The sequence below is a fragment of the Trachypithecus francoisi genome, unplaced genomic scaffold, assembly GCF_009764315.1.
Source record: "Trachypithecus francoisi isolate TF-2019V2 unplaced genomic scaffold, Tfra_2.0 Lachesis_group17, whole genome shotgun sequence".
Lineage (NCBI taxonomy): Eukaryota > Metazoa > Chordata > Mammalia > Primates > Cercopithecidae > Trachypithecus > Trachypithecus francoisi.
The window spans coordinates 50,489,784-50,515,217 of record NW_022681462.1 but is presented as its reverse complement, the minus strand read 5'-3'; the positions used below and the strand labels follow the sequence as shown (position 1 = coordinate 50,515,217).

Below are 25,434 nucleotides of genomic sequence, written 5' to 3'. Positions count from 1 at the left end.
ATCTCCCTTGATGAATTGCTATGTTTCCTCTTCAAAAATGATAGTAAGTGCACAGTTCATCAAATTTCTTTTTTGTTCTTTCTTCTGGACACATCTGCTCTAAATTCACCGTTTCATGAATGCTGCTATCCTTAGCACACTTACCCAGGCCCCAGATTTTTTTCTTTGATTCTATACTTAGCACAAGCGTGCCCTGCTGCCTTCCAGGCAGCTCCACCTAGAAAAGTAACCTAGTCCCCCAGTGCTTCCTGGAAACATTTTCCCTGTTGCAGAATGGATTTAGGAATGTTTTCAGCCTAACGTGTGAGACTCCTGCTCTCAGGGTTCAGTCTGAGTTATTCCACAGGCTTCAACGTTTGACCTTGGTGGACAAATAAGTGGCTGCAAACCTCCTTTCCATCCCCTGTTGAAAATAACCACAATGAGAAAGCCGATGCTGTCATCCCTTACATTTTATGATGCTTACTTTCTAATTCTGTGTAGATGCCATGCTAAATATCGCCCTACCTTTAGAGTGTGTGCAGCCTTTATGTAGAAAAAGGACGATTTTGTTTTCTGATTCGAGTTTACTTTTCACCTCAACTTCATAGTGAATGTGCAGTTCTATGGCTTTTCTCATGCCCGTAGAAAACCGAAATGAGTTGCCACTGCATTTGTGTGGAAGCATGACTAAAAGAGGCCAGTGAATCATCTTGAATTTATGATTGTTCCCCAGGTAACCTATAACTGCTTGTGATTCCCGTTGTGCAAGCCCATTTAAAGGCAGTCGAGTTACATCTAATCAGTGAAAGATCACGTCTGTCATATTTAAGTAACTCCAAAACACTCTCTTTTTTAAAAAAAAAAAAAATGTGTAAGAGTATATGTACTTCTATACAATAATAAAGCAGTTTGATAACTTCCCCAACTTTTTTAGGAAAAAAGCTTTCATTTCTGGGGCTAAATTTTTTTCTTCTATGGATGTGTTTTTAAACCTGGTTCTTACACTATAGTGAGAAGATCTTTAGAATATGCCTCCATTTTTCATTCTTGTGTTTGTGAAACAGTGAGGATATACAATTTTATGTCTCAGTTTTTGACTTGGTCTTGGGGAAATCTGTTTTGTTTCCATACTGCGATTGTTTCCATATTGTTATCATCAGCAATTGCATTCCCAGTGGCCGTTTGTCACTCAATTTTACATGCACTTTGTTTCAGAAAGAGAAAACATGCTTTCTGAATTGAATTCATGGCATTTAAAGGGCGAAGTTTTTAACTTTTTAAGAGAATCCATACAAAACGATCAGTTTCCGTCATTGTTTCACATACTGCCAGTAACAAGAGATTCAACATGGTCTTGGTGTGACTCAGTCATCTGTCTGCAGTTTCATGGTGGTCACAAATCTTCGTGGGTTCGGGGCTGTGCTTTGATTCTGCCTCCAGTGAAATATTTTATACATTTTCTGGACTTCAAAAAATAGATATTAGAAAATTCAATTGGAAATAAATTTGTGCTTTCCAAATGTATGAACAAATTTAAATGTAATTTTATTTTAAAACAATTTACTACCTATATATTGCGGTATTTTCTATTCTTGCTAAAGTCACTGTGGCAAGTAGGTTTGTAACTCATTGTTATTCAAGCCAGTTATTGTTTATGTGTTTAAAAGTCCTAAGATACCAAAGTATAGATGTTGTAAATCCTTTTACCTAAAGACTCCATTCATGTTTTTCTTTTTTTTTTTTTTTTTTTTTTTTTTTGAGACGGAGTCTCGCTCTGTCGCCCAGGCTGGAGTGCAGTGGCCAGATCTCAGCTCACTGCAAGCTCCGCCTCCCGGGTTCCCGCCATTCTCCTGCCTCAGCCTCCCGAGTAGCTGGGACTACAGGCGCCCGCCAACGCGCCCGGCTAGTTTTTTGTATTTTTTTAGTAGAGACGGGGTTTCACCGTATTAGCCAGGATGGTCTCGATCTCCTGACCTCGTGATCCGCCCGTCTCGGCCTCCCAAAGTGCTGGGATTACAGGCCCATTCATGTTTTTCTAACTATTCTATTAATGTCTTCTGTAACAAGAAAACCCAATTCTGAATAATGCTTTGTATTTAGTTGTTTCTTGAGTCTCCATTAAACCAGAGGAAGTCCCGTGTTTGTGCTTCATGACCTTGACACTTGAAAAAAGTACAGGCCTGTGATTTTGTATAAAGGTCTTGAATTTGAGTTTGATTTTTTTCTTTAATGATTGAATTCAGGCTCTGTATTTTTGGCTCTAAGATTATAGCATTGATGCTGTGTGATTCTCACTGCATCCCATCAGGTGACATGTGACATCAATTTGTCATGTCACTGGTGATGTTAACTTCGATTACTTGAATAAGGCAATATTTGCTGGGTTTCTGCAGAATGAGGTTACTATTTTCTCCTTCAAAATTAATAAGCATTTTATTGGAAGAGATTTTGAACTTACGTAAATATACTCTGTTTCATTCAATTTTATCCACTAGTTTTAGCATTCATTTTTGTTTCTTCTCCGAATTATTTTTAAGTGATTGTCAAATGGCGATTTCTAATTCTGCCATCCCTCTACACTTATAAGTTAGTTTTCTGTTGTAAGGAAAAGCTTCCCTTCTCCCTATTCATTTATTCGCTCATTTATTTATATCACTGTGAGTTCCTATTTTATTAAATAAGAAAAATGTACCACTATCATTATTCATTTGGTGATCAGATTGTTTCAGTTTAAGTTATGGGAGGCCCCAGCTAGCTGGCTTCCAAACACCCCTGTCATTCTTTGAACACATCTTTACTTTCTGGGGTAACAAGATTTTCCAGGTTCATCTTGTATTTTATGCCTCAGCCTGGATTCAACAATTTCTTTGAGAAGCCCTGTTTCATGGAGTTTAGGAGTCAAGATCTGGACACCTGGTATGTTCTGTGCGACTGGATGTTGGTGCTGCCAGATGCTCTCAAGAAACAGAGCCACGAAATGTATCTAGGTATATACACACGTGTGTATTTTAAAACATGCACACACACACACTTACTTCTATATTTATTTCTGTATTATCTATCAATGAAAAACCATGAAGTCACACTGATATATGCAATTCTAATCAAATTCTAAGCACTATAGGGCTTATTTTAGCTCTCCTCCTTTTCAGATTTGTAACTCTGTTTCCAGGCAGTGAAATACATGGCTCCCATTGGCCTTAATCCAATCATTTATTTGATCAGTCTACCTGAGTACAGTATCCTTCTGTTTCCTCTCTTGGCCACATGTCTCATGCAGGCCACCGTGATTAATTCTTGCTTCCATATGCACTAAACCATTGGCCTTTGGTGTAAATTCCTTCCCATTGTCTGTCTGTCTCTCTCTCTGTCTACACACATACACACCCGCGCCCACACACACACACACACACTAGATTACCCCATGGGTGAGATATAATCATAAACTAATCTGACACAAATTAAATGGACAGGTATCTTCAATTAGTGAACAAGTTAAAGACCATAGCGATAAAAATGACTATTCTTCCTTCTTTTAAGATGAAATTCGCCGGGCGCGGTGGCTCAAGCCTGTAATCCCAGCACTTTGGGAGGCCGAGACAGGCAGATCACGAGGTCAGGAGATCGAGACCATCCTGGCTAACACGGTGAAACCCCGTCTCTACTAAAAATACAAAAACTAGCCGGGCGAGGTGGCGGGCGCCTGTAGTCCCAGCTACTCGGGAGGCTGAGGCAGGAGAATGGCGTGAACCTGGGAGGCGGAGCTTGCAGTGAGCTGAGATCCAGCCACTGCACTCCAGCCTGGGCGACAGAGCGAGACTCCGCCTCAAAAAAAAAAAAAAAAAAAAAGAAAGATGAAATTCCTCTTCAAATAATGACAATATTTAAATATAAGTTAATTCTTTCTTATTAAAAGTCATCTACCCGATTACCTGCAATACGTTTTCCTAATACTGAAAATTCACTGATGGGTTTTCAATTTTTGAAAAGATAAATTTAAAGCTACTGGTTTTTCACAAAGGCAATTTCCTTTTTCCATTAAAATATCTGAAAGCACAAGAGATTCACATGATGCAAGGAAGATAAAAACCCTGTCAACAAATAATACAAAGTTTTGCAAGGTGTTTGCATAAGGCAAATGATATTATGCAAATGCCTAAGCCAAACCTTTACATCAGCAGAGAACACTGTGTATATATTTGCTGGAAAATGTATTGAAATGCACGGAGTTGCTAGACAACACATGGAATTGCCATATTGTTGTCAAAATCTGAGGTACGGCGTTGTAAGGAGTTTGCTTGCAGGCTATGGCTTTACTATTTCTCTGTGATTAGTTGTTTCTCAGTGCCTACATTGCTCTACTCTGTGAGCCAATATTTGCATTTACATTACAGACCACAGCGTGAAGGATGTTTCTTATTAGCGAAGCATCTATTTGATTCTTCATTGCTCTGTAGCTTGTATCATGATTACAAGGAAGTTGAAGCTGCACGACTGACACACCACAATGTATTTATGACCCCTTCTTCTTTTGTGTTTACTTTTCAAGATTGTTTATGAAATCGATGGCCCAGGAGAGAGAGGGCATCCTAAATGCTGTAGGACCACAATTAATGTGAGAAGTGTAATTGTTGACTGGGCTCTTAAAAGCTACTCTCTGCCAATATGCTTCGGTCTCTGCTCCTAGTCCCAGACTTGCATTTAGCTTTCAGACATTCTAGCAATTAGACCATGGAGATTTTATATACCTAACAGTTCAACTCATTAATTCAACGAGTGTAATAGATCCTTGGCATGTTTGGATTGAAATTTTGGACAGATAGCAAGTGCTCTCAAGTAGATTTTGCTTTAGGACAAATTTGAATCTGTCAGGCTGTGTGTGCGGTTTGTGTGTGGAGCCTGTTGCTTACTGGTGAGTCTGCCCAGCGGACCCTGGAGCCTGCTGCTCAGCTTAGTGGCATTGTTTACTTCTGGTAATTGTGGTAACGGTTACATGGGAAAGGACATGCTTAGCGGTATTCTCAAGTTTCAGGATTCACAGAGCTTTTCTGTCACTTGTTAAGGTCAATGATCCAAAACTGTAACACTTCATCTAATTCCAACAGTGTTTGGAACCGGTGGATTACAGTTGTAATTGTTGCTAAATTGGGATGTTGCCTTCTAGTTAGTGATTAGGCATTTGTTCTTTCCCTCCCTCCCTCCCTCCCTTCCTTCCTTCTTTCCTTCCTTCCTTCCTTCCTTCCTTCTTTCTCTCTCTTTTTTATTTAATATGGCTGTTGATCTGTAATCTATGATTTTATATTCCAAAGAATCTTTTATCATCAATCTTCCTCCCTCATTTATTCAAGACAATGTTTTCTTTATGCTGTAATCAATCTTTAGTGTGTGTGTGTGAGTGTGTGTGTGTGTATGTATGTGTGCATGTATATATATATATATATATACACACATATTCTGAAGAATCACGTATATTCTTTTATGTTTGTTCAGTGTTTTCATCTCCGCTCTTGTTTGGTGCTTGCTTTGGTTTCTATTTTTATAACCGTATTTAATTCCAGCATTAGTTAGCTGGGTTGTCATAGTGTAACAAGAGTCAGAAAGACCTGGGCTGAAAATCAGCTCTGAAAACCACTGTCTGTGTCTCTGTATATCTAAAACCGGTGATAAGAGTACCTATTTCAATGGTTTATTCTATGTATTGAAAGAAATAACAGTATAGTGCTCATCCCAAACCAGTTGTACAGTTAAAAAGAAAGTTAGAATATAAATTCTAGAAGTGCTAAGATTTTCACTAATGTTCACAAGCACTTACTACAGTCCCTGGCACACAGGAAGCACTCAATAAATACCTCAATGGTTGCTGTTCTTAGGCTACTATAGCCCTCCCCTCAATGCTTTGAAGATGAAAGATAAAAGAAATATCTATAAAGTACATAATAAAAGATCTGACATAGAGTATTTCATTTTGCTAGAAATATATTTGCAGGAGCTTGTCATTCTGGTCAGTGATAGGTTTAGATAGCGTTCTTGAGAAAACATCATCAGAAAGGCTAACAGTCTTTTGTTTCATCCTTCTCAGGCATCCTATTTTCATTGGTGGTGATGCTGTATGTCATCTGGGTCCAGGCAGTGGCTGACATGGAAAGCTACCGAAACATGAAAATGAAGGACTGCCTGGATTTCACCCCTTCTGTTCTGTATGGCTGGTCATTTTTCCTGGCCCCAGCTGGAATATTTTTTTCTTTGCTAGCTGGATTACTATTTCTAGTTGTTGGACGGCATATTCAGATACATCACTAAATCAACTTGTTGCCACGAGTATTTTCTTGAGAGATTTTAAAACAGGGAATACTTTTTTTCCATTTTGTTTCATTGATCCCAGCATACAATTAGTAGATATAACTTTTTAGTTGCTATTCAAATTAATCATTTTACTAAGATTTTCTTCAATAAGAAGGTCCTAGAATCTCTCCAGATACTAACAAGCCTCCATCTTGTTTAAGTGCTGTCAAGGACCTAGGTCTTTAGGGAATAGATAAACAGGTCTCCCTTTCATTGAACGTGTTAGAGTTCATGCAGGTCGCAAAGGCCTGATAATAGCTTAATACCATGGCATGGGGAAAATCTAGATAGATTTGGCTTAAAGCCTCCTTGGCTTTCACTTCTGCTAATTAAAAAAAAAAAAATCTTTGAAGAATAATTAAGAATGGGCAAGGTTGTCAGAAAATGTATTTCGTTTCTTCTCCACATGCATAATATCCACATACACATTCACTGGCTCTTGTGAGCAAATGAATTTAAAAATAGACAGCAGTTGTTCTCATTGGTGGGAGCCATGTACTCACCAGTTAAAATGGGCCACAACAAACAAGACTGAGAGCATGTACTTATCTTGCTTTTTCACCAACAGTGGTTTGGTTACCTAGTTTTATTCACTTAATTGTGCATGCTTACATAAACTTTAAACTACATTTAAAACTAACTAGTCTGCATACCAAATTATATATAATCTAGATTGACTTTTTATGAACTTAAAGTGAGTTAATTGTATAATGTAATATTGTTTAAAATACATAAAAACCAAGCATGTCAGCTTGATCCATAATTCTATTTGATATTTTAAAATTCTCATTTTAAAATTGTATTGCTAACGCTCAGCATGTGAAAATTTATTGATAAAACGTGATTTTAATATTTTTTAGCTATAAACTTTCAAGATACTTCCATATGAGGGTTATAATAGCCCTGCTTTATTAAAGACCATAAAATATTAACTTTCCCCAAGATGTTATGGGTTCCAGTTCTTCTGATCATTTGATTCCTTTAATTACTGTCCCTCAATTTCTTCATCTTTACAATAGGTATATTAACATTTACAGATCGACTGTTTCCTTTCACCTCCTAGAAGAAACTTTACGTGGGGAAAGATAATTCTGTATTATTCAGTAGCATAGACTTTTTGTATATCAAAGATGTTCATTTGGCACTAATGTTGATTGAAATCAGATCCATCTGAGATGCCTAGCTTGTATTTGCATTCTGGAAGTTTCCATCGCAGGGGAGCTCGGCAGGGTATGTGAGCTTTGTTGGAGGTACGGTGTTTCATTCTGCAGCTGTTGTGAGGACAGACAGGCATGGCCTACAGGCAAAAAAAGTCACCACCTAGAAGATGCTCTGGGATAGAGGAACTGCCCCTTTTCAGCAGCTCCTCCAGTGCCGTGGGAGAGGTGATCCCGGTCTTCTCTGTACATCTTGTGCTTTTCCATTAAGACTTGTTCCAGTGGGAAGGAGCTTTGGAAAAATTGCAAAGGTCTGAATCATGAGGGCATTTTCATGACAGGACTTGCCAATAATAATAATAATAATAATAAAGCTTCAGGGGTCTAACTGGTTTCTCAAGTCATTTCAATACTATCATAAACGTTTTTGTGGTACTTTCCTTTGTCTTTCACTGTTTCATTTTTATATTGCTTCATTTGCTTCTTTGCTTTTGGCTTGGTTATTAGAAAAAATAATTATGAGGCCTGCTCTGCACGTTGACTGTGATGTTAAGTTATGGCATGCCATTAAGTTTTCCAGACGATGCTGGATGTATCTGATTAGTTCATGTCAACTGTAAATACAATTCTTTTTTGTAGTACTTTGGAATAGAGCCTTTTTCTGGTGTACTGTATGCCATTTAAGTTTCACATACAAGCTGCTTTCAGCAAAGGCTTGAATATTTATAAATTTCAGATGGTTATCCTCACTTTATAGTACACTTATGTGGCTACCATATATTTTTCATATGACAATTGGCTGCATAGCTGATGTGTATGACACTTTTACACAGATTTGCACTTTGGAAGTATTTTATAGTTGTAATGCATCAATCAAATAAATTTCTAGCACATTTCTTGATCAGTTTACCAGCAACCCTCTGAAGGAATGACCGTGAGTTGTGATTGCTATGTCAATGAGTGAAATATACTTTAAAATGGCAGAGATATATAGTACATTATTGTAGCAACCTTATATCTGATTTGAGATACTGTGTTGCCAGACATCCATGTTATGTTTATTTCTCTATTGGTTGTATTTATTAATTTTTAGAAGCCTTTAAACTGTGTTAGAATCTTTTTGAAAAGTGTTGATTTTGCATCATAAAGTTTCACTTTAACAAATAGGATATCTTTTCAGTTACACTTTTAGAAAGAGTGAATAAAAAGGGCAGTGAGTTATGCTCTTGGACTTGGTGAAAGCTATCATCTCTCCATATTGTATTTGTTCAGCTGGTTTAATTCACTCAGGTGGATGATTGCATATACATTGGAACTGGCCGGAGAGACTGTACAGAGAAATTTAATGATCATGTACAATTTGAGGGTTCATGGTAGGGCTTTCTAAAAAAGTAATATCAAGTGTGCTGTTAGTGTTCATTTGGTCATTTTTATTACTAATCTATAAATATATTTATTAAATTTGAAGATTAAATGGAATTATAAAGGAATATATTGGAGGAAGTGTCACTGTTGGTAATGCTTCATCTATTAATTTATCTGTCTATCATCAATATATACGGGTGCATGCCTCTGTATATTTGTGTGTATGTAAGTGTGCATGTGTATTATACATTTGGGTAGAAAGAGATAAATTGAATGGTATAAATCAATACATTTGAGCTAAGCAAATTTTAAGAAATCAGTTTTCTTTGGAGAACAGCAATCTATTATTGTTGTTTCCCTGAGTGCCACTTTAACTGTTTCACTCAACGGATAGTGGTTTATTCGTTCAACATGTACTTTGACTTCTGTTTTCTTAAAAGTAACCACGTTGGACTTACAAAGAGACTTAGAATGTCAGAGGTGTATAGGCAAATATTGGATACCAGTAAAATTAGCTGAATGTAAGTCTGAAGATCGGTGGAATTGTGAGAAAGACCAATGGTGATGGGGTTACATTGAAGGAAATATAAGATGAGCTAAATCAAAACCAGATTTGATTTTTGTGGGACTCCACCAGAAATGGAAACTCATGAGCAATAGATGAAACAGAAAACTAAATTTTTATTGATTGTATGAAGGAGTTCAATATATGGAGACATTTCCTCCGTGATGATCAAGGGTAAATGGAGAAATTCCAATCAGAATGTAGGATGACAATACCTTAGATATGTTAAAAACCAAGGAGGATAGGGATATACTATCTTTCATATTATAATAAGCATAAAGTTAGCAAAGGGTCATTTAATGTGGTTAGCAGGGAAGACAGGAAAGAAAGAAGGGAAAACATACAGTTACAGATTATACTTTCTGAACTAACTCCCCAGAGCAGGCGTTAGGGGCTCTGTCTGCAGATCAGTGAGACAAACCTGGACTAGCCTGTGAGAGTGGGATGTATCAGAGACAGCAAGTCTGGAACGACAGTGGAGACACCCTAAGAGACCCACTCAGCTTTTTGAAAGATCATCCCTCCTGCCCATAGGGTTCAGCTATGACTGAAAAATTGAAGGGGCAATTGGACAGTTGAACTTTATAAATGATCCACTTCCAGATGTAAGGAATCATATGATATACCTAATAATTCTATTTAATCCTATCTATCTATCTGTCTGTCTGTCTATCTATCTATCTATCTATCTATCTATCTATCTATCATCTATCTATATATATAAGTTATACAGTTAACTTGATCTCTATATAGATAGATACTCTCTATGTCTATACATTGTCTATATAAGTAACTAAATTAGAACAATTTGGATTCTTCAAATGATGATGGTTTTCCTAGTTCACTCAAATGACAGGATGGTTTACCTTGGGCTTATGAAATAGGCATGGTTGAAGTAATTGGTATCCTGCACAGATTCTGCATATTTTGCAGATAATTTAGGGAAGGAGAGGGCTCACTGGGATAAAATAAGTGCACATGCAGCAAAGATTTTAATATTCTCATTCTTCTGGATGTCTAGGAATTACAGTGACATAATTCACTGAAAATATAGGATAGTTCTCTTTTTATATGACAATTCACTTTTTCTTTTCTTAGCATTTTTTCCCATTAATTCTAAAGAGAGACTGCCACTGTTAAAAAATTCACCAATGCTTGCACATAGTATTGATGTTAGAAACTACCTAAATGAATAGATATTTAAACAACATAGACTACAAAAGAATGATGTGTAAAGAATAATGCTTATTGCCTCATGTTTTGGTCTAGCATATATAAAGGCATTATAAGAAATATTGATGTATTGTTTTCATCCCCCGAAAATTCAAGGGAAATTTTTCTCAAAAAATTTTGCAGGTGTGTGTAACTATCTGAAAGATATGTGAAGTAGAAAGTTGGATTAATATGTCTGTGTGTACCTTTAACCACATACCTGGGCATGTATCTGTATATATATGTCTGTGGTATGCATGTATATGTATATATGGATTTGGATAAAACTGTATACATATGTTTGTGTGTACACATATAGAACTGTATACACACATGCCTATATATGTCTGATTGCACATGCATGCACATATATGTACACATAATATATGTGTATGTATGGAAAAATATTTTATATACTATAGTGTATACATGAATGAATAGAAGAAATGCTTACATTATATTATATGTGCATATACACATATCCAAATATTTGTCTCAGGCATTCCCAAACTCTTAAGTTTTGCTGGAAAGGAGGGCATATTTTATCTTTCCGCTATTGCATGCTTGTTGCAGTGGTGAGTGAGGATTGGGGCAGACAATAAGTGCTGCCATGGCCTTCTCTTGCTTGGATCCAGAGCATATGTGGTGATGCGTATGCAATGAGTTAGTCATGTTTTCCCTGTAAATGCCAGTGGCCATGATTGTGTCTTTGAACATGTTCTGCACACCACCTGGCAGTCGATAGCTGTCACTAAGTATTTATTTAATAGTTATAAACCTTTTTGGGCAAAATGATTTCTTTCTAAAGCCGCATGTCTTGGTTGGCTTATTCTTTTAATCCCCTTGCTGAAGATTATACTGATTGGTTCCCTGTCAACTCCTTATTTGAGTCCCCTGAAGGGAGGCTTCTAGGGTGTTGCGTGGAAGGTGATGAGCCTGTGTTTGGAGAGCTGACTTCAAATCCTTGATTTTAAACTTGCCATTTGCCAAATCATTCTACTTCACTTTGACTCAGTTTCTTCATCTGAGACGCTCACTAGTTTATTGAACAAACAACAATTGCATACGTGCTACTTGTCACAAATGGCACTCGATGTTAGATACATATTACTGAACAAAACAGACAATGTCTTTTTATTCTTCAAACTAAGATCCAGCAAGGGATACAGAGAACAGACGAGTGAGAAAAATAACTTTGACTTTATCAATTGTGATAAATCCTCTAGGGAAAAATGCATAACAGACTAATGAGAGGTGAAACCATGCTTGTTGGATAGTAAGAGAAATTCTTTCTAAGGCAAGAATTCTGACTTTTCCAACACACAAAATACGTAAAGGGGTTAACTGGGTAAAAAGTGGAAACAAAAGGATTTAGGGAGAAGGGAGCAAGTGGAAGAAAAGGCCTGAAAATGGAAAAGAACTTGACATGTTCTAGAAATGGCAAGGCAGCTTGTGTGGCTGGCCATTGAAACAGGGAGCTTTGTGGTGAAGTTGCAGAAGCAGGAAGGGCCTAATCATTCCAAGCCCTTGCGTTGTTATAGTATATTTTGAGGGTAAAGTTGAAAAGACTTGCTGTGAATTAGGTAGAGGTTGAGGACAGGGAAGAACCAAGAATGACTTCAGATTTCTAGTTTAAGCAAATGGTTGGATGGAGAAGGCAGGAGGAGAACAGGCTTGAGGGAGAGAGGAATCCATGGTTTATGTTCATGGTGTCCTGTTTGAGGTGCCTGTGACATGTCCACGTTTCAACCCTGGTAAAGAGTTGGATTTCTCAAAGTCCTACAGTGGCCACAGGATGCTGTAGAAGCTGACCCCTTTGCTTACTTCTCCAACCTCATCTACTACTTTTCCCCACACTCACTCTGTGCCTCAGATACGCCAAGGTGCATCCTGACTCAGTGTCCTTGAACATAATGTATAGTCTGCACTATGTTGTCATAATCGAAATCTTTAAAATTAGGCAACTATGACCTGCCTGATTGCACACAGTGATTGATATAGTTTGAGTATTTGTCCCCACATCTCATGTTGAATTATAATCCCCAATGTTGGAGGCGGGGCTTTGTGGGAGGTGTTTGGGTCGTGAGGGTGGATAGCTTGGTGCTATCCTTGCCATACTGAGTTCTCACAAGTTGTCATTGATTAAGTGTATGACACTTCCTCCCCCACTTTCTCTTGCTCCCGCTCAGCCATGTAACATGCCTGCTCCCTCTTTGCCTTCTGCCTTTAGTAAAAGTTCCCTAAGTCCTCCCTAGAAGCTGAGCAGATGCCAGTGCCATGCTTCCTTTGCAGCTTACAGAACCGTGAGCTAATTAAATCTCTTTTCTTTATAAATTACACAGTATCAGGTATTTCTTTATAGCAGGGCAAGACTGGCCTCATACAGTGGTCCCTACTCAGTCTCTCATCTCCTTTAGGTCTTTGTTCAAAAGTTACCTTCTCAGGAAAACATCCCCTGACCATCCTATTTAAAAATAGAGGCCGAGGTGGGCGGATCACGAGGTCAGGAGATCGAGACCATCCTGGCTAACACAGTGAAACCCCATCTCTACTCAAAATACAAAAAATTAGCTGGGCGTGGTGGTGGGCACCTGTAGGCCCAGCTACTCGGGAGGCTGAGACAGGAGAATGGCCTGAACCCGGGAGGCAGAGCTTGCAGTGAACCGAGATGGCTCCACTGCACTCCAGCCTGGGCGACAGAAGCAGACTCCATCTCAAACAAAACAAAACAAAACAAAAAACACTTAAGATAAATGTTTGAGGAGATGGATGCCCCTATTACCCTGATATGATAATTGCACATTGTATACAGGCATCAAAACATCAGGTATATGCCAAAAATATGTGCAACTATTATATGTCAATAAATTTTTAAAAACAGTTAGATTCGGCAGTTAGCTCAGAGGAGCAATGTGGGCCTGGAGGTGCACACTGGGGAGTCATAACATGTAAAGCCATGGCAAAGATGAGACCCCTGAGGAGGAGAGCTAAAGGGGTTGATCCTCTGTGCACTAGAGAACCAAACAGGGGAGGATACGTGGAAGACGGAGCCTGCGGAGAGGCCAGAAATAGACAACGAAGAATTAATGGGAAATGTGATATTGAGGAAACCCAGAAGGAGGATGTTTCGAGAAGTGACTGAGTTTTTCTCTTTCCCAGTGGTGCTGAGGGGATGAGTAGTAGGACAAGGGAAAAAGGTGACCTTTGGAGATGGAAGCGTGGAGGTGGTGGGTGATGGTGACTGCAGAAGTTTTGGTATGGGGTGGGAATGGAAGCCAGATGTGATTGATTTAAAGAGTTAACAGAAGGTAAGAGAGTGGAAAAGGCTGTTGTGCAACTTCTAAAAGCCAACTGTCCTTGAAGCGGAGCAGAGCCATGGAAATGGGTAGAAGAGAATGTGGGATCAAAAGAAAGCATTCTGAAGACCCGAGAAAACAAGGACAAGTGTGTGTACTTTGAAAATTATTTTGTACAAAGAAGTTGATGATGTGAAGAGGACCATGAAAAAAGTGGAGTGTGGAGCCCACCGTATGTGTGGAGAGACGATGGTGTCTGCCCCTCCTCAAAGTAAACACCCAGAATGTAGAAAGCACTCAGTACATTCAATTTGATGGGAAAAAAAAAAAAAAAAGAAGAAGAAGAAGAAGGAGGAGGAGCAAAACCAACCAACCAAACAAAATCCCTGTTGTTCATTTATTATATACTAGTTCCAGCATCAGGTGTTGGGGTCGCCTTTTACAAGCCAAGTGCAATAGTACTCACTGCTCATCCTCAAAGCACAATAATAAGATCCCCGAGAGCCAACACAGTTGAAAGGTAGGTCTTTTAGCCTTGTGAGCAGTAATAGAAGATGACAGCATCTCAGTCTGTCAGGATGTTAGTGTATATCTGGAAGGTTCCATCTTGCTAGTGAAGTTAAATGTTCCCCTGACTTAATTCTCTAGATAAGTATTTGAGAAGGAAATTTAATTTCTTATTGATTTCTGATGGCATGTGGTTTTTAATCTTAGAAAAAATGTGAAGTGTATTTCAATAGCATGTTTTCAACACTAGATTACAGAGTTCTTCCTTTTTTTTTTTTTTTTTTTTTGAGACAGAGTCTTGCTCTGTCGACCAGGCTGGAGTGCCGTGGCATGATCTCGGCTGACTGCAACCACTGCCTCCCGGGTTCAAGCGATTCTCCTGCCTCAGCCTCCCAAGTAGCTGGGATTACAGGTGCCTGCCACCAAGCCCAGCTAATTTTTTGTATTTTTAGTAGAGATGGGGTTTCACTATGTTGACCAGGCTGGTCTCAAACTCCTGACCTCGTGATCTGCCCACCTTGGCCTCCCAAAGTGCTGGGATTACAGGCGTGAGCCACTGCACACAGCCAGTTTTCTCCTTCTTAAACAGTTCCATTCACTGAGAGAAAATAGCACTCAAGGAGATATGCTTAGGTTAACTTTTAAACGAGATATGTAAACCCATTCAAATGAGGCCTCAGAAAGTGAAGAAATGTCACTCAATAGCACATTCTCAACATTAGTTTAGTTTTGTTCCTGCCTAGAAAAATCTCAGCGACTGTCCAAAAGCCATCCACCGGTTTAATGGGAATACTGAGCTTTCTGTCTAAGGCCAATCAAAAGGCGTATCAGATTATTGCACTAGAACATTGGACTTGTTCCACATCATTGAAGTTGTCCGTTTTGAGCAAGAAAAATACTTGAAGATAAAAGGAAAGTGCAGCTTATGAAAGAGGGGTGATGAAATAAAAGATTCAGAAAGAGGGTTTTACAAATGGACTCCATTTGGATTCTAAACAATTCTTGTACTGAATTTTTTCTTAATAAAAGCAGGAGATTTGATTCTTAAGAGGTGACGTGGGAGAAGAGTTGTTTTTTTTTTTTTTTTTTTTTTTTTTTTTTTTTTTTTGAGACGGAGTCTCGCTCTGTCACCCAGGCTGGAGTACAGTGGCCGGATCTCAGCTCACTGCAAGCTCCGCCCCCCGGGTTTACGCCATTCTCCTGCCTCAGCCTCCCGAGTAGCTGGGACTACAGGCGCCCGCCACCTCGCCCGGCTAGTTTTTTGTATTTTTTTTAGTAGAGACGGGGTTTCACCGTGTTAGCCAGGATGGTCTCGATCTCCTGACCTCGTGATCCGCCCGTCTCGGCCTCCCAAAGTGCTGGGATTACAGGCTTGAGCCACCGCGCCCGGCCGAGAAGAGTTGTTTTTACCACTGTCTACACCTGGCTCAGTTGACTACATCACAGTAAGTGACTGTGTCTTATGCTGACAGATACTGTGGTTTTTGATGGATCTTCAGCATCTTCACTAGTTTATAATATTTAATACTTTTACCTGTCCTCAGTGGTTGTTTGTGGAGAGCAACATTTTGACATGGTTTGGATTTGTGTCCCTGCCCAAATCTCATGTCAATTCCTAATCCCCAGTGTTGGAGGAGGAGTCTGGTGGGAGGTATTTGGACCATGGGAGTGGACTTCCTCTTTGCTGTTCTCATGATAATGAGTTCTCACAAGATTTGGTTGTTTAAAAGTGTGAAGCACCTTCCCCTTCTCTCTCTTCTTCTCTGGCCATGTAAGATGTACCTGCTGGCCAGGCGTGGTGGCTCACACCAGTAATCCCAGCACTTTGGGAGGCCGAGGTGGATGGATCACGAGGTCACGAGAGTGAGACCATCCTGGCCAACATAGTTAAACCCTGTCTCTACTAAAATAAAAATAAAAAAAATTAAAAAAAATTAGCCGGGCATGGTGGTAGCGTGCATTTGTAGTTCCAGCTATTCAGGAGGCTGAGGCAGGGGAATCACTTGAACCTGGGAGGTGGAGGTTGCAGTGAGCTGAGATCACACCACTGCACTCCAGCCTGGTGACACAGCAAGACTCCATCTCAAAAAAAAAAAAAAAAAAAAAGTTGTGTCTACTTCCCCTTCCCCTTCTGCTGTGATTGAAAGTTTCCTGAGGCTTCCTTAGCCATGCTTCATGTACGGCATGAGGAACTGTGAGCCAGCGAATCCTCTGTTCTTTATCAATGTCCCAGTCTTAGGTATTTCTTTATAGGAGTGTGAGGAGGGACTAATACAAACGTATTCCAAATTGCTTTCATAGCATTGTTGCTTTATAACATGTTATTTTATGTTGTTTTAATCATGAAATGATGAGCCTCAAAGGCAAAAATTTCAGTACCTATCAAACTTTTAGAAAAACACATGGTATCTGAGGTCTGTTATGGCCTGTTGGAAGACATGACAGGACAGAAAAAGAAGATGTTAAAGAAATATTTTAATTTTCCAAGCTGTTTTTCTTTATAAAAGTAATACATATTCATTAGACAATTCAAAATGGACAAAGGAACAGAAAGGGAGAAACAACTTTTACCTATAATTCTTCCCTCAGACTCAAGTGGTTCTAATAGGTAACAAGAAGCGGGTAATACAGAGCAAAGTTTCCTAAACTTAGTTTTTTACTTAATTGTCTTTGGCCTTAGGAAGCCCATTGAGTTTTGGAGTCACTTTGCTGTTTTCCAGGTGACCATATTTAAACACAGAGGAATAATACTGATTACCCATCTAAAGTTACTGTGAGTTAAATAATTGTGGACAATTGAAATCCTGTAAGAAAAATAAAACGTGCTCTGTAAATCGCCACTGAATGAAAGTCAAGAGAAGGTTCACGGTGGCAGTAATTGTGATGTTTGGGCACTTCTACATGCCAGTAGCTTTGCTTGCTTTGTCTGGTGGTGTCAGTCCCCTTGGAGAGTTGAGAGAACCGAAACTAAAAGAATAGGTAACTTGCCCAAGGTCACACAGCCAAAAATCACTGGAAGTGGATTTCCAGGTGTTTGAGTCTCCATGTTCTCTCTCCATGATACCAACTGGTTTCTTCCTAATAGCAGAGAGAAGATGTTTTGAACACTTTTGAATGAAAACGGAACAATGGCTTGAGGCTACATGTTGGGTTAGTTGCATGAATGAACAACTGAACTGCATAAAGTCAGCCACTTTTAAATTCTCCACTGGCCACTCACTGTGATTTAGTGCTTGGGTTTGAAACATTAGATGGGACCATGGGGTATGTCATGGTGCAACAACTCACAACATTTATGAGAGCATCCAGGTGTGTGATAGGGAGAAAACTTCTGCATCTGAAGCCTACCCAGATGGTCTCAGGCAAGTCACTGAGCCTCTGCATTTTCCTCCAAGCAAAATAACTGGGCAAAGCCCCAGTGCAGTATGCAGTGTGCAGCTGGTTTATTATTATTATTGTTATTATTATTTTTAGCCAAGTTCCTAATCAGTGTTCATTAGAGCTGCAGTGGGGGCTATTATGGTTTAGAGAGAGGTCCCTGGAGAGAGAGAGATAGCCAGGGCTGGGATCCGACTTCCACCATTGGCAGTGTGGCGTTGAGCAGTTGTGTAAACTTCCTGTGCCTCAGTCTCCTCATCCATGAAGCAGGGCCAGTGAAAATGTTCATGCAACATGTTTGCAAAAGTATCTGACACAAAGTAAGTGCTCAATAAATGTTATCAACTATAGTTATTATTCTAGTTTTGAATTACCGTACCATGTTTTTAGGGTTTCTGATCCAAGATTTCTGACCTTACTATTCAGAAGTCACTGGATAGAGTTTCTTCAGTACTAATTATTTTTTCCTCACACTCATCTTTGGGACTTCTTACATCTCACTGCTGCTGCATGTCTAAGATTGCCCAGGAGTGTGATCAGAGCTGGGAAAACTTGAGGGAGGGGGTGGCAAGAGTAATATCATGTCCCTTTTGGAGAAAACAGACCACCCAAGAAGATAAATCATCCCACAAGTGACTTGGATGCATTTCCAAATGTGGTTGGTTGGCCAATCAAAAAAAAAAAAAAAATCCTAATTGCATTAGTGCCCTTTTAAAATGAGGAATACACTTTAATACATATAGAAAGGAAAACACAGCAAGATAATGAAAAACTGCTCCCCTGCACCTCAGCTTTACTTGCCCTTGTATTTTGTGGCTTCCCTTTGAAACGGGTCGCTCTCATCACAACACGTAGCATGCTGCCAGCCGCCACATGGCTATTTGGCAGCTATTTATAGCACAGATCATGTTACAGTGCTGCAGCGCCAGGCACCGTGTTCCAACTGGTGTACCACTGAGCTAAACAGAAATCAACTCAGGTCTTCTCTGAAATTCAATGTGAAGCCATGATCTCTGTAACCCTCCTTCACTTTTCTTTTTGTATAATTTCTTTTTGGAAGTGTCTTGCTCACAATGCAGGGGAAATTCAGTTGGATTGTCAGTCTGATATACTATCCTACCAGATATGTTAGCTTTTCCTTCCTTCTACATTTGCTCAAGAGCTTATAAACCACAGTGAATAAAAAGTGCTAAGTGGAATGAAATGACCTGTCAAGGGTAGATGCAGCATTTGCGAACAACTTCAAAAATGTTCTCAACTTCACGGCCCTCCAGTCTGGGTTTCTGTGCTATCTCGAAGCTTCCTTTTCCTTTGCTGTCTTCTCCTTTCTTTCACTCCTTTCAAATCGAAGTACTTCGTGCATCACTGATCTTGGAAGCCTATTTCTTGAAAAGAAACCATTTTGCCCCTGCCTAAGCAGCCTGTGACAAGATTTGGAGGTGCAGCTGAGTTCTGAGTGTTAGAAAAGCAGCTGTTAACCTCGCATTCATTATGCTGCACCAGACTGGAATTTCCCAGAATATTTGAGAAAAACAAACAGGCAACTTCCACAAATATTTGGCTAATACCTCCACTGGATAAAAATGACTTGTGGCTTAGGCCGGGCATGGTGGCTCAAGCCTGTAATCCCAGCACTTTGGGATCACCTGAGTTCAGGAGTTCAAGGCCTGCCTGGCCAACATGGCGAAACCCCATCTCTACTAAAAATACAATAATTTGCCAGGTGTGGTTGCAGGAGCTTATAATCCCAGCTGCTCAAGAGGCTGAGGCAGGAGAATCATCTAAACCTGGGAGGTGAAGGCATGCCACTGCGCTCCAGCCTGGGCAACAGAGACTCCATCTCATAAATAAATAAATAAATAAATAGTGACTTGTGGCTTTAAGTGTAGACCAATAAAAATATTTCGAAATGTGGCTTGGTTTGGAGACATGGCTCTCTATAGTTATTAGCCAGGGAAGAGAAAACAAATCCTCACCCAATGAGTGGTCAAAGGATGTGAACTGTGTCTCAGGAGATCATGTGTAACAGAGTTAACCCCTGTCAGAGGAAACTGAGAATTGCTAGCACGTAAGGGAAAGTGGGCCTGGAGACACTGTCTCTACCCAGGACTGATACGTGTCTTAATCTTAGGAAAAATATGAATTACTTTTTTCTGCCTGTGTAATTGAAATAGTGAAATAGAGACTTTGAAGAGCAAGGTAGCCAGCTCAAGTCCCAGGTTGCCACATGATATCTTTGCAAAAAAGTCATTAGGAAAACTGTTCATGGTGTCAACATCTCTTCTGATTCTGGTAGGAGATAACCTGTTGCTCAAGGTTTCCATGGCAGTTAATGCTTCCAAGTGATGGCCAAGGTGAGGGAAGTGTCTCTGACAGTTTGCCCAAGATTTCTGGGGCCCTGGGCTTTCCTCCTCACTTTTCTAGCTGAACCTTCTCTGACCAAGTCTCCACACTAGGGTGCACCACAGTAGGAGCTCAGTAGGCGTCGACTGGATGAATGACTGCATGGAGTGAGTGGGTCGGGCTGCTGTGAAGTTTTTGCCCAGGGCGAGGCCACTTGGATTGATGCCTTAGAAGAAACTGGAGAATGAAAAATGAAGGAGTAACATCTAAAAAGACTGTGAGGCTAAACATTTAACCTGAAATTGCCTGAGAATTGATTTCCAGCAAATAAGGGATATGAAGAACAGCCTGTGAATATGTATATTGAGCAAATATTCTGTCGTCCGTTTATGGTTATTTAGAAAAATAAAAGTTGTTCATTTAAATGGTTGGAAAAGAGCAGAAGTTAGCAAATATTCTGGGTTCCATCTTTCTCTTGTAATGCATCCTGATGAGAAAGTTATTCCTTCAGTTCTCAGCATGAGAAGTTTAAGTGGAAGGCTGAGGTTATGGAGTACCTGGCATTCCCAATCAGGTAGCACTGGTCCCTTTATCTACACTGAACGTTACTGGATTAAGCATTTTTTTATTGACTTAGAGCACTCCACTGAAATATACTTCATAAGGAAAGGTGCTTATCAGCACCTTTTTGCATCATGTATTTTGACAGTGATGGGCTATACGTGGGCAGAAGGCTTAGGGGACAGTAATGTTACAGACCTGGCTCTTGGTATAGTTTCTAGGTTTATGCCACAGGATCTGTATGCTAACTGCATCAGGTTGGGACACCTGACTGGAGGACAGCCAATCCATAACCTGTCCAACGACTTACAAATTATGACCTATAGCCAATGGCTAAAGAAAGGTGGGTTGGGCAGTCAGGTTCTTCCCCCTCTCCCACCTTTCTTTCTCTTTTCGTCCCCATCTCTACCCTAACAGCAATTTATACTGGGGACATATCAGAAGGTGTTAGAAGTAGACAGAAGCCTGAAGGATGCACCAAGAGTCATCATGGAAAGAGTAGAGACAGTGATGAGCTATGTATGGGCACGAGGCTGAGGGGACAGAGACCATGAGAAAGTATAGGAGCTTTTGCCAGCAGGTCAGAAAGCCACCCACACAGAGAGTGTAGAGGAGTCCGTTGGATAGCAGAGGGCCCTTGAGAGGTCCAGAGTTTTTTGCCATTGGAGCTTCCCTGCCTCCAGTGCCAGGATCCCGGCAGTCTGGGGCTTTATGATTCCTATTCTTGGTTTTTTGTGAAACTTTCCCTTCTTGCATCACGTATTTTGCTTGACCACTCTCCTCCCCCAATTAAACTGGATTGAAGGTTTCCCCATATTTGGAAACCAAAGATCCAAACCAAAACAGAAAAGGAAAATTAGCAGTTTTCCCACAGTAGGTTACTGTTCATATTACTGGTAAGAGTGAGAGTTGAAGGGTAAAGGGAAGTGTGTTCATATTGCTTGTATGCCATTAAGGGAATGGAGAAAGCTGTGTTTGTTGAGATGTTGGTGTTCACCCAGTTCTGTCTAAGAGTTTTTGTCTACTGCAGTCTACGTGATTTCTCATCGGCCCGCCTTTCCTTGTTACGGTCACAGAGATGTCTTATTGCTTTTGCTGTTTTCATGTGTCTAAATCTTTACTTATTATTTTCAGAACTACAATACTCAGACTTAATAAAGAATCAAGTTTTGACAACCACTTTATGTAAATGACTATGATTTCTCTATGGAGTGGAAACTTAACACTCGAGTGAAGGGTTGTATTGCTGGCATCAGGCATTGATGGCTGTGTGAACTCATGGGGCTTTCAGAACTTGGGTTTTAAGGGTTCTGTGTATAGATATGGTCAAGGCCATGATCCTAGTTCTAATCATGAATTTTGTGGGATAACATGGGAAGTAAGCTTTATTTACAACACTGGGACTTTGAAAAACTGAATTCCAAGTGCTTTTTTTTTGGCTCTGGATTTTATTTATTTTTAATTTTTGTGGGTACATAGTAAGTATATATATGTATGGGGTACATGAAATGTTCTGATACTGGCATGCAATGTGAAAAGAACACATCATGGAGAATGGCATATCCATCCCTTCAAGCATTTTATCCCATGAGTTGCAAACAATCCAGTTACACTGTTTAAGTTATTGAAAAATATACCCTTAAGTTATTATTGATTATAGTCACCCTATTATGCTATCATATAGTAGGTCTTATTCATTCTTTATAACTACTTTTTTCATACCCATTAACCATCCCCACCTCCACCCTCCCACTACCCTTCCACTACTCTTCCCAGCCTCTGGTAATCATCCTTCTACTCTATGTCCATGAGTTCAACTGATTTGATATTTAAATCCCACAAATAAGTGAGAACACATGATGTTTGTCTTTCTGTGTCTGGCTTATTTCACGTAACATAATGATCCAGTTCCATCCGTGTCATTGGAAATGACTGGATCTCATTCTTTTTTATGGCTGAATAGTACTCCATTGTGTATATGTACCACCTTTTCTTTATCTGTTCATCTGTTGATGGACACTTAGGTTGCTTCTAAATCTTAGTTACTGTGAACAGTGCTGCAACAAACATAGCAGTGCAGATGTCTCTTCAATACACTGATTTCCTTTCATTTGGGTATATACCCAGCAGCGGGATTGCTGGATCATATGGTAGCTGAATCTCCAAACTGTTCTCCCTAGTCGTTGCACTAATTTGCATTCCCACTGACGATGGACAAGGGTTCCCTTTTCTCCACAATCCTTGCCAGCATTTGTTATGTATTCTACATTTTTTTTTTTTTTTTTTTGAGGCAGAGTCTCGCTCTGTCGCCCAGGCTGGAGTGCAGTGGCCGGATCTCAGCTCACTGCAAGCTCCGCCTCCCGGGTTTACGCCATTCTCCTGCTTCAGCCTCCCGAGTAGCTGGGACTACAGGTGCCCGCCACCTCGCCCGGCTAGTTTTTGTATTTTTAGTAGAGACGGGGTTTCACCGTGTTAGCCAGGATGGTCTCGATCTCCTGACCTTGTGATCCGCCCATCTCGGCCTCCCAAAGTGCTGGGATTACAGGCTTGAGCCACCACGCCCGGCCTGTATTCTACATTTTAACCAACTAACAAATGAAATTTTGATACACGAAGGTAAACAGGATCCACCCTGCATACACGACCGATATGTTAACATGCAGTCATCTTAAAAGAAGAAGAGTGGTGGGCCGGGCATGGTGGCTCATGCCTGTAATCCCAGCACTTTGGGAGGCCGAGGTGGGCAGATCGCCTGGCATTAGGAGTTCAAGACAAGCCTGACCAACATGGTGAAACCCAGTCTCTACTAAAAATACAAAAATTAGATGGGCATGGTAGTGTGTGCCTGTAGTCCCAGCCACGTAGGAGGCTGAGGCATGAGAATTCCTCAAACCTGGGAAGCGGAGGTTGCAGTGAGCTGAAATCACACCACTGCACTCCAGCTTGGGCAATAGAGCTAGATTCTGTCTGAGAAAAATAAAAAAAGAAAAAGAAGTGTGATGAAGGATGTCAAATGCAGAACTTCTGGGTCTTGGGATATGCTTCTTAATGGGGGTCTTCACCATGACATATTGCAAACATGGGGCACCCAACCACCAACCAAGCAAGGCATTCTTCTTGTGACAATGTTCCTCCTTTTCATAGGATAGTCTTTTCATAGGACAAGACTTACAGTTTCATATGAATTATGGAAAGGTGAATGGTGTATGTCAAGTAGAGAAAATTCAAGAAGACAATGGGAAATGTTGACATATTTCATATTGCCATGCTTTCATATCCCCATGCCTGGCATGACAGATTGACAGACAGATATCCATTCTGATGGATACAGTAGTCGTGTATTTCACTGGATTCTATCCACCTACATTCTTTATTCCACTATGCCATTGTGTTCAGAATTCAAATATATTCCAGGGATGTATTTCTGGACTGTAACTCTTTCATTTAAGTAATTCTCCTCAATATTCCTCTAAATCCTTCCCCTTGAAATTACATCCTACTTTCGGTATTGTTATAGTTGTTTTGTTCATTTCTACTGGGATTGTAAATCAACACATACATCACAGTCATGTCACAATTCTCATCGAAAAAGGCCTCACTCAGCTTGATAAGGTGCAATGCCTTGAGTAGCATTCTTTGAAGGCCTTTGAAGTGTTTCCTTCCAGCCTTTATTCTTTTTTTTGTTTTGTTTTGTTTTTTTGTTTGTTTGTTTGTTTGTTTTTTTGAGGCGGAGTCTCGCTCTGTCGCCCGGACTGGAGTGCAGTGGCCGGATCTCAGCTCACTGCAAGCTCCACCTCCCGGGTTTACGCCATTCTCCTGCCTCAGCCTCCCGAGTAGCTGGGACTACAGGCGCCCGCCACCTCGCCCGGCTAGTTTTTGTATTTTTAGTAGAGACAGGGTTTCACCGTGTTAGCCAGGATGGTCTCGATCTCCTGACCTCGTGATCCACCCGTCTCGGCCTCCCAAAGTGCTGGGATTACAGGCTTGAGCCACCGCGCCCGGCCCCAGCCTTTATTCTTAAAGAACGAAGATACTAGGGCTAGGATGTCTGAGCCAGAGGCAGAATCCTATGCAACTGAGCTCAAGTCCAGCACTTAAATAAAAGCCAGAAGAAGTTGGAACTATTGCAAGCACATTTATAATATCATTTGAGGGACAGCTGGGGTCAGTGCTAAATTTTAAATTATCAGATGCAGGGAGACAACTCTTGCATAACAATAAGTGCAGGCTGTCACATTGAGCAGAAAATAACCACACTTTCACCTTGGAAAATATATTCTAAATAGGACAGTAATTGTTTTTAGAAAGCTATTCAGTGACTTACTTTCTCCCCCACCACACACACACACTCAAGAATTGCCCAGGAATAAGGTAAACTTTGTATTATAATTTATACAATGTGGTAATTTTTTGAATAGTTTAGAATTTTTATAGCCTGATAACAGATCTTCCAAATTGCACACAGCCATCCTGCACTGGCAGGGAGACAGGCTTGGATGACCTGCCGGGTCTTTCTCATCTCTAATGTCTGTGAGTCTTTGAAATACATCCCGGAGCTTAATTATGACAGCAGTCTTTATTATTCTGAGCCCCTAATGGCACACTTCATGGGAACAATGCAAAAAGAAAAGAGTCAGTGCCTTTGCCGTGGTTTACACAAAAATTGGAACATGCTATGATTTCAGGGAGGAGCTCCCCTTTCTCAGGCAGGTGGGAGGTTGGAGGA

The 25,434-nt window shown here is 40.2% G+C and overlaps 1 protein-coding gene across 6 annotated transcripts in view; it reads left to right on the top strand.

The window, feature by feature from the left end:
* The window catches only part of TMEM182 (transmembrane protein 182), a 375,574-nt gene that overhangs the window by 86,748 nt on the left and 263,392 nt on the right, over positions 1–25,434 (top strand). For 2 of the 6 annotated variants that reach the window (XM_033175594.1, XM_033175590.1), the window contains one exon: positions 6,062–8,971. The exons of 2 other annotated variants lie outside the window; for them this stretch is intronic. In XM_033175594.1, coding sequence (XP_033031485.1) covers positions 6,062–6,282 — 221 coding nt within the window. In that variant the 3' untranslated portion in view covers positions 6,283–8,971. Of the gene's footprint in view, positions 1–6,061; positions 8,972–25,434 lie in introns of those variants that run through there. 2 more of the 6 variants (XM_033175596.1, XM_033175595.1) reach the window with 2 other exon arrangements.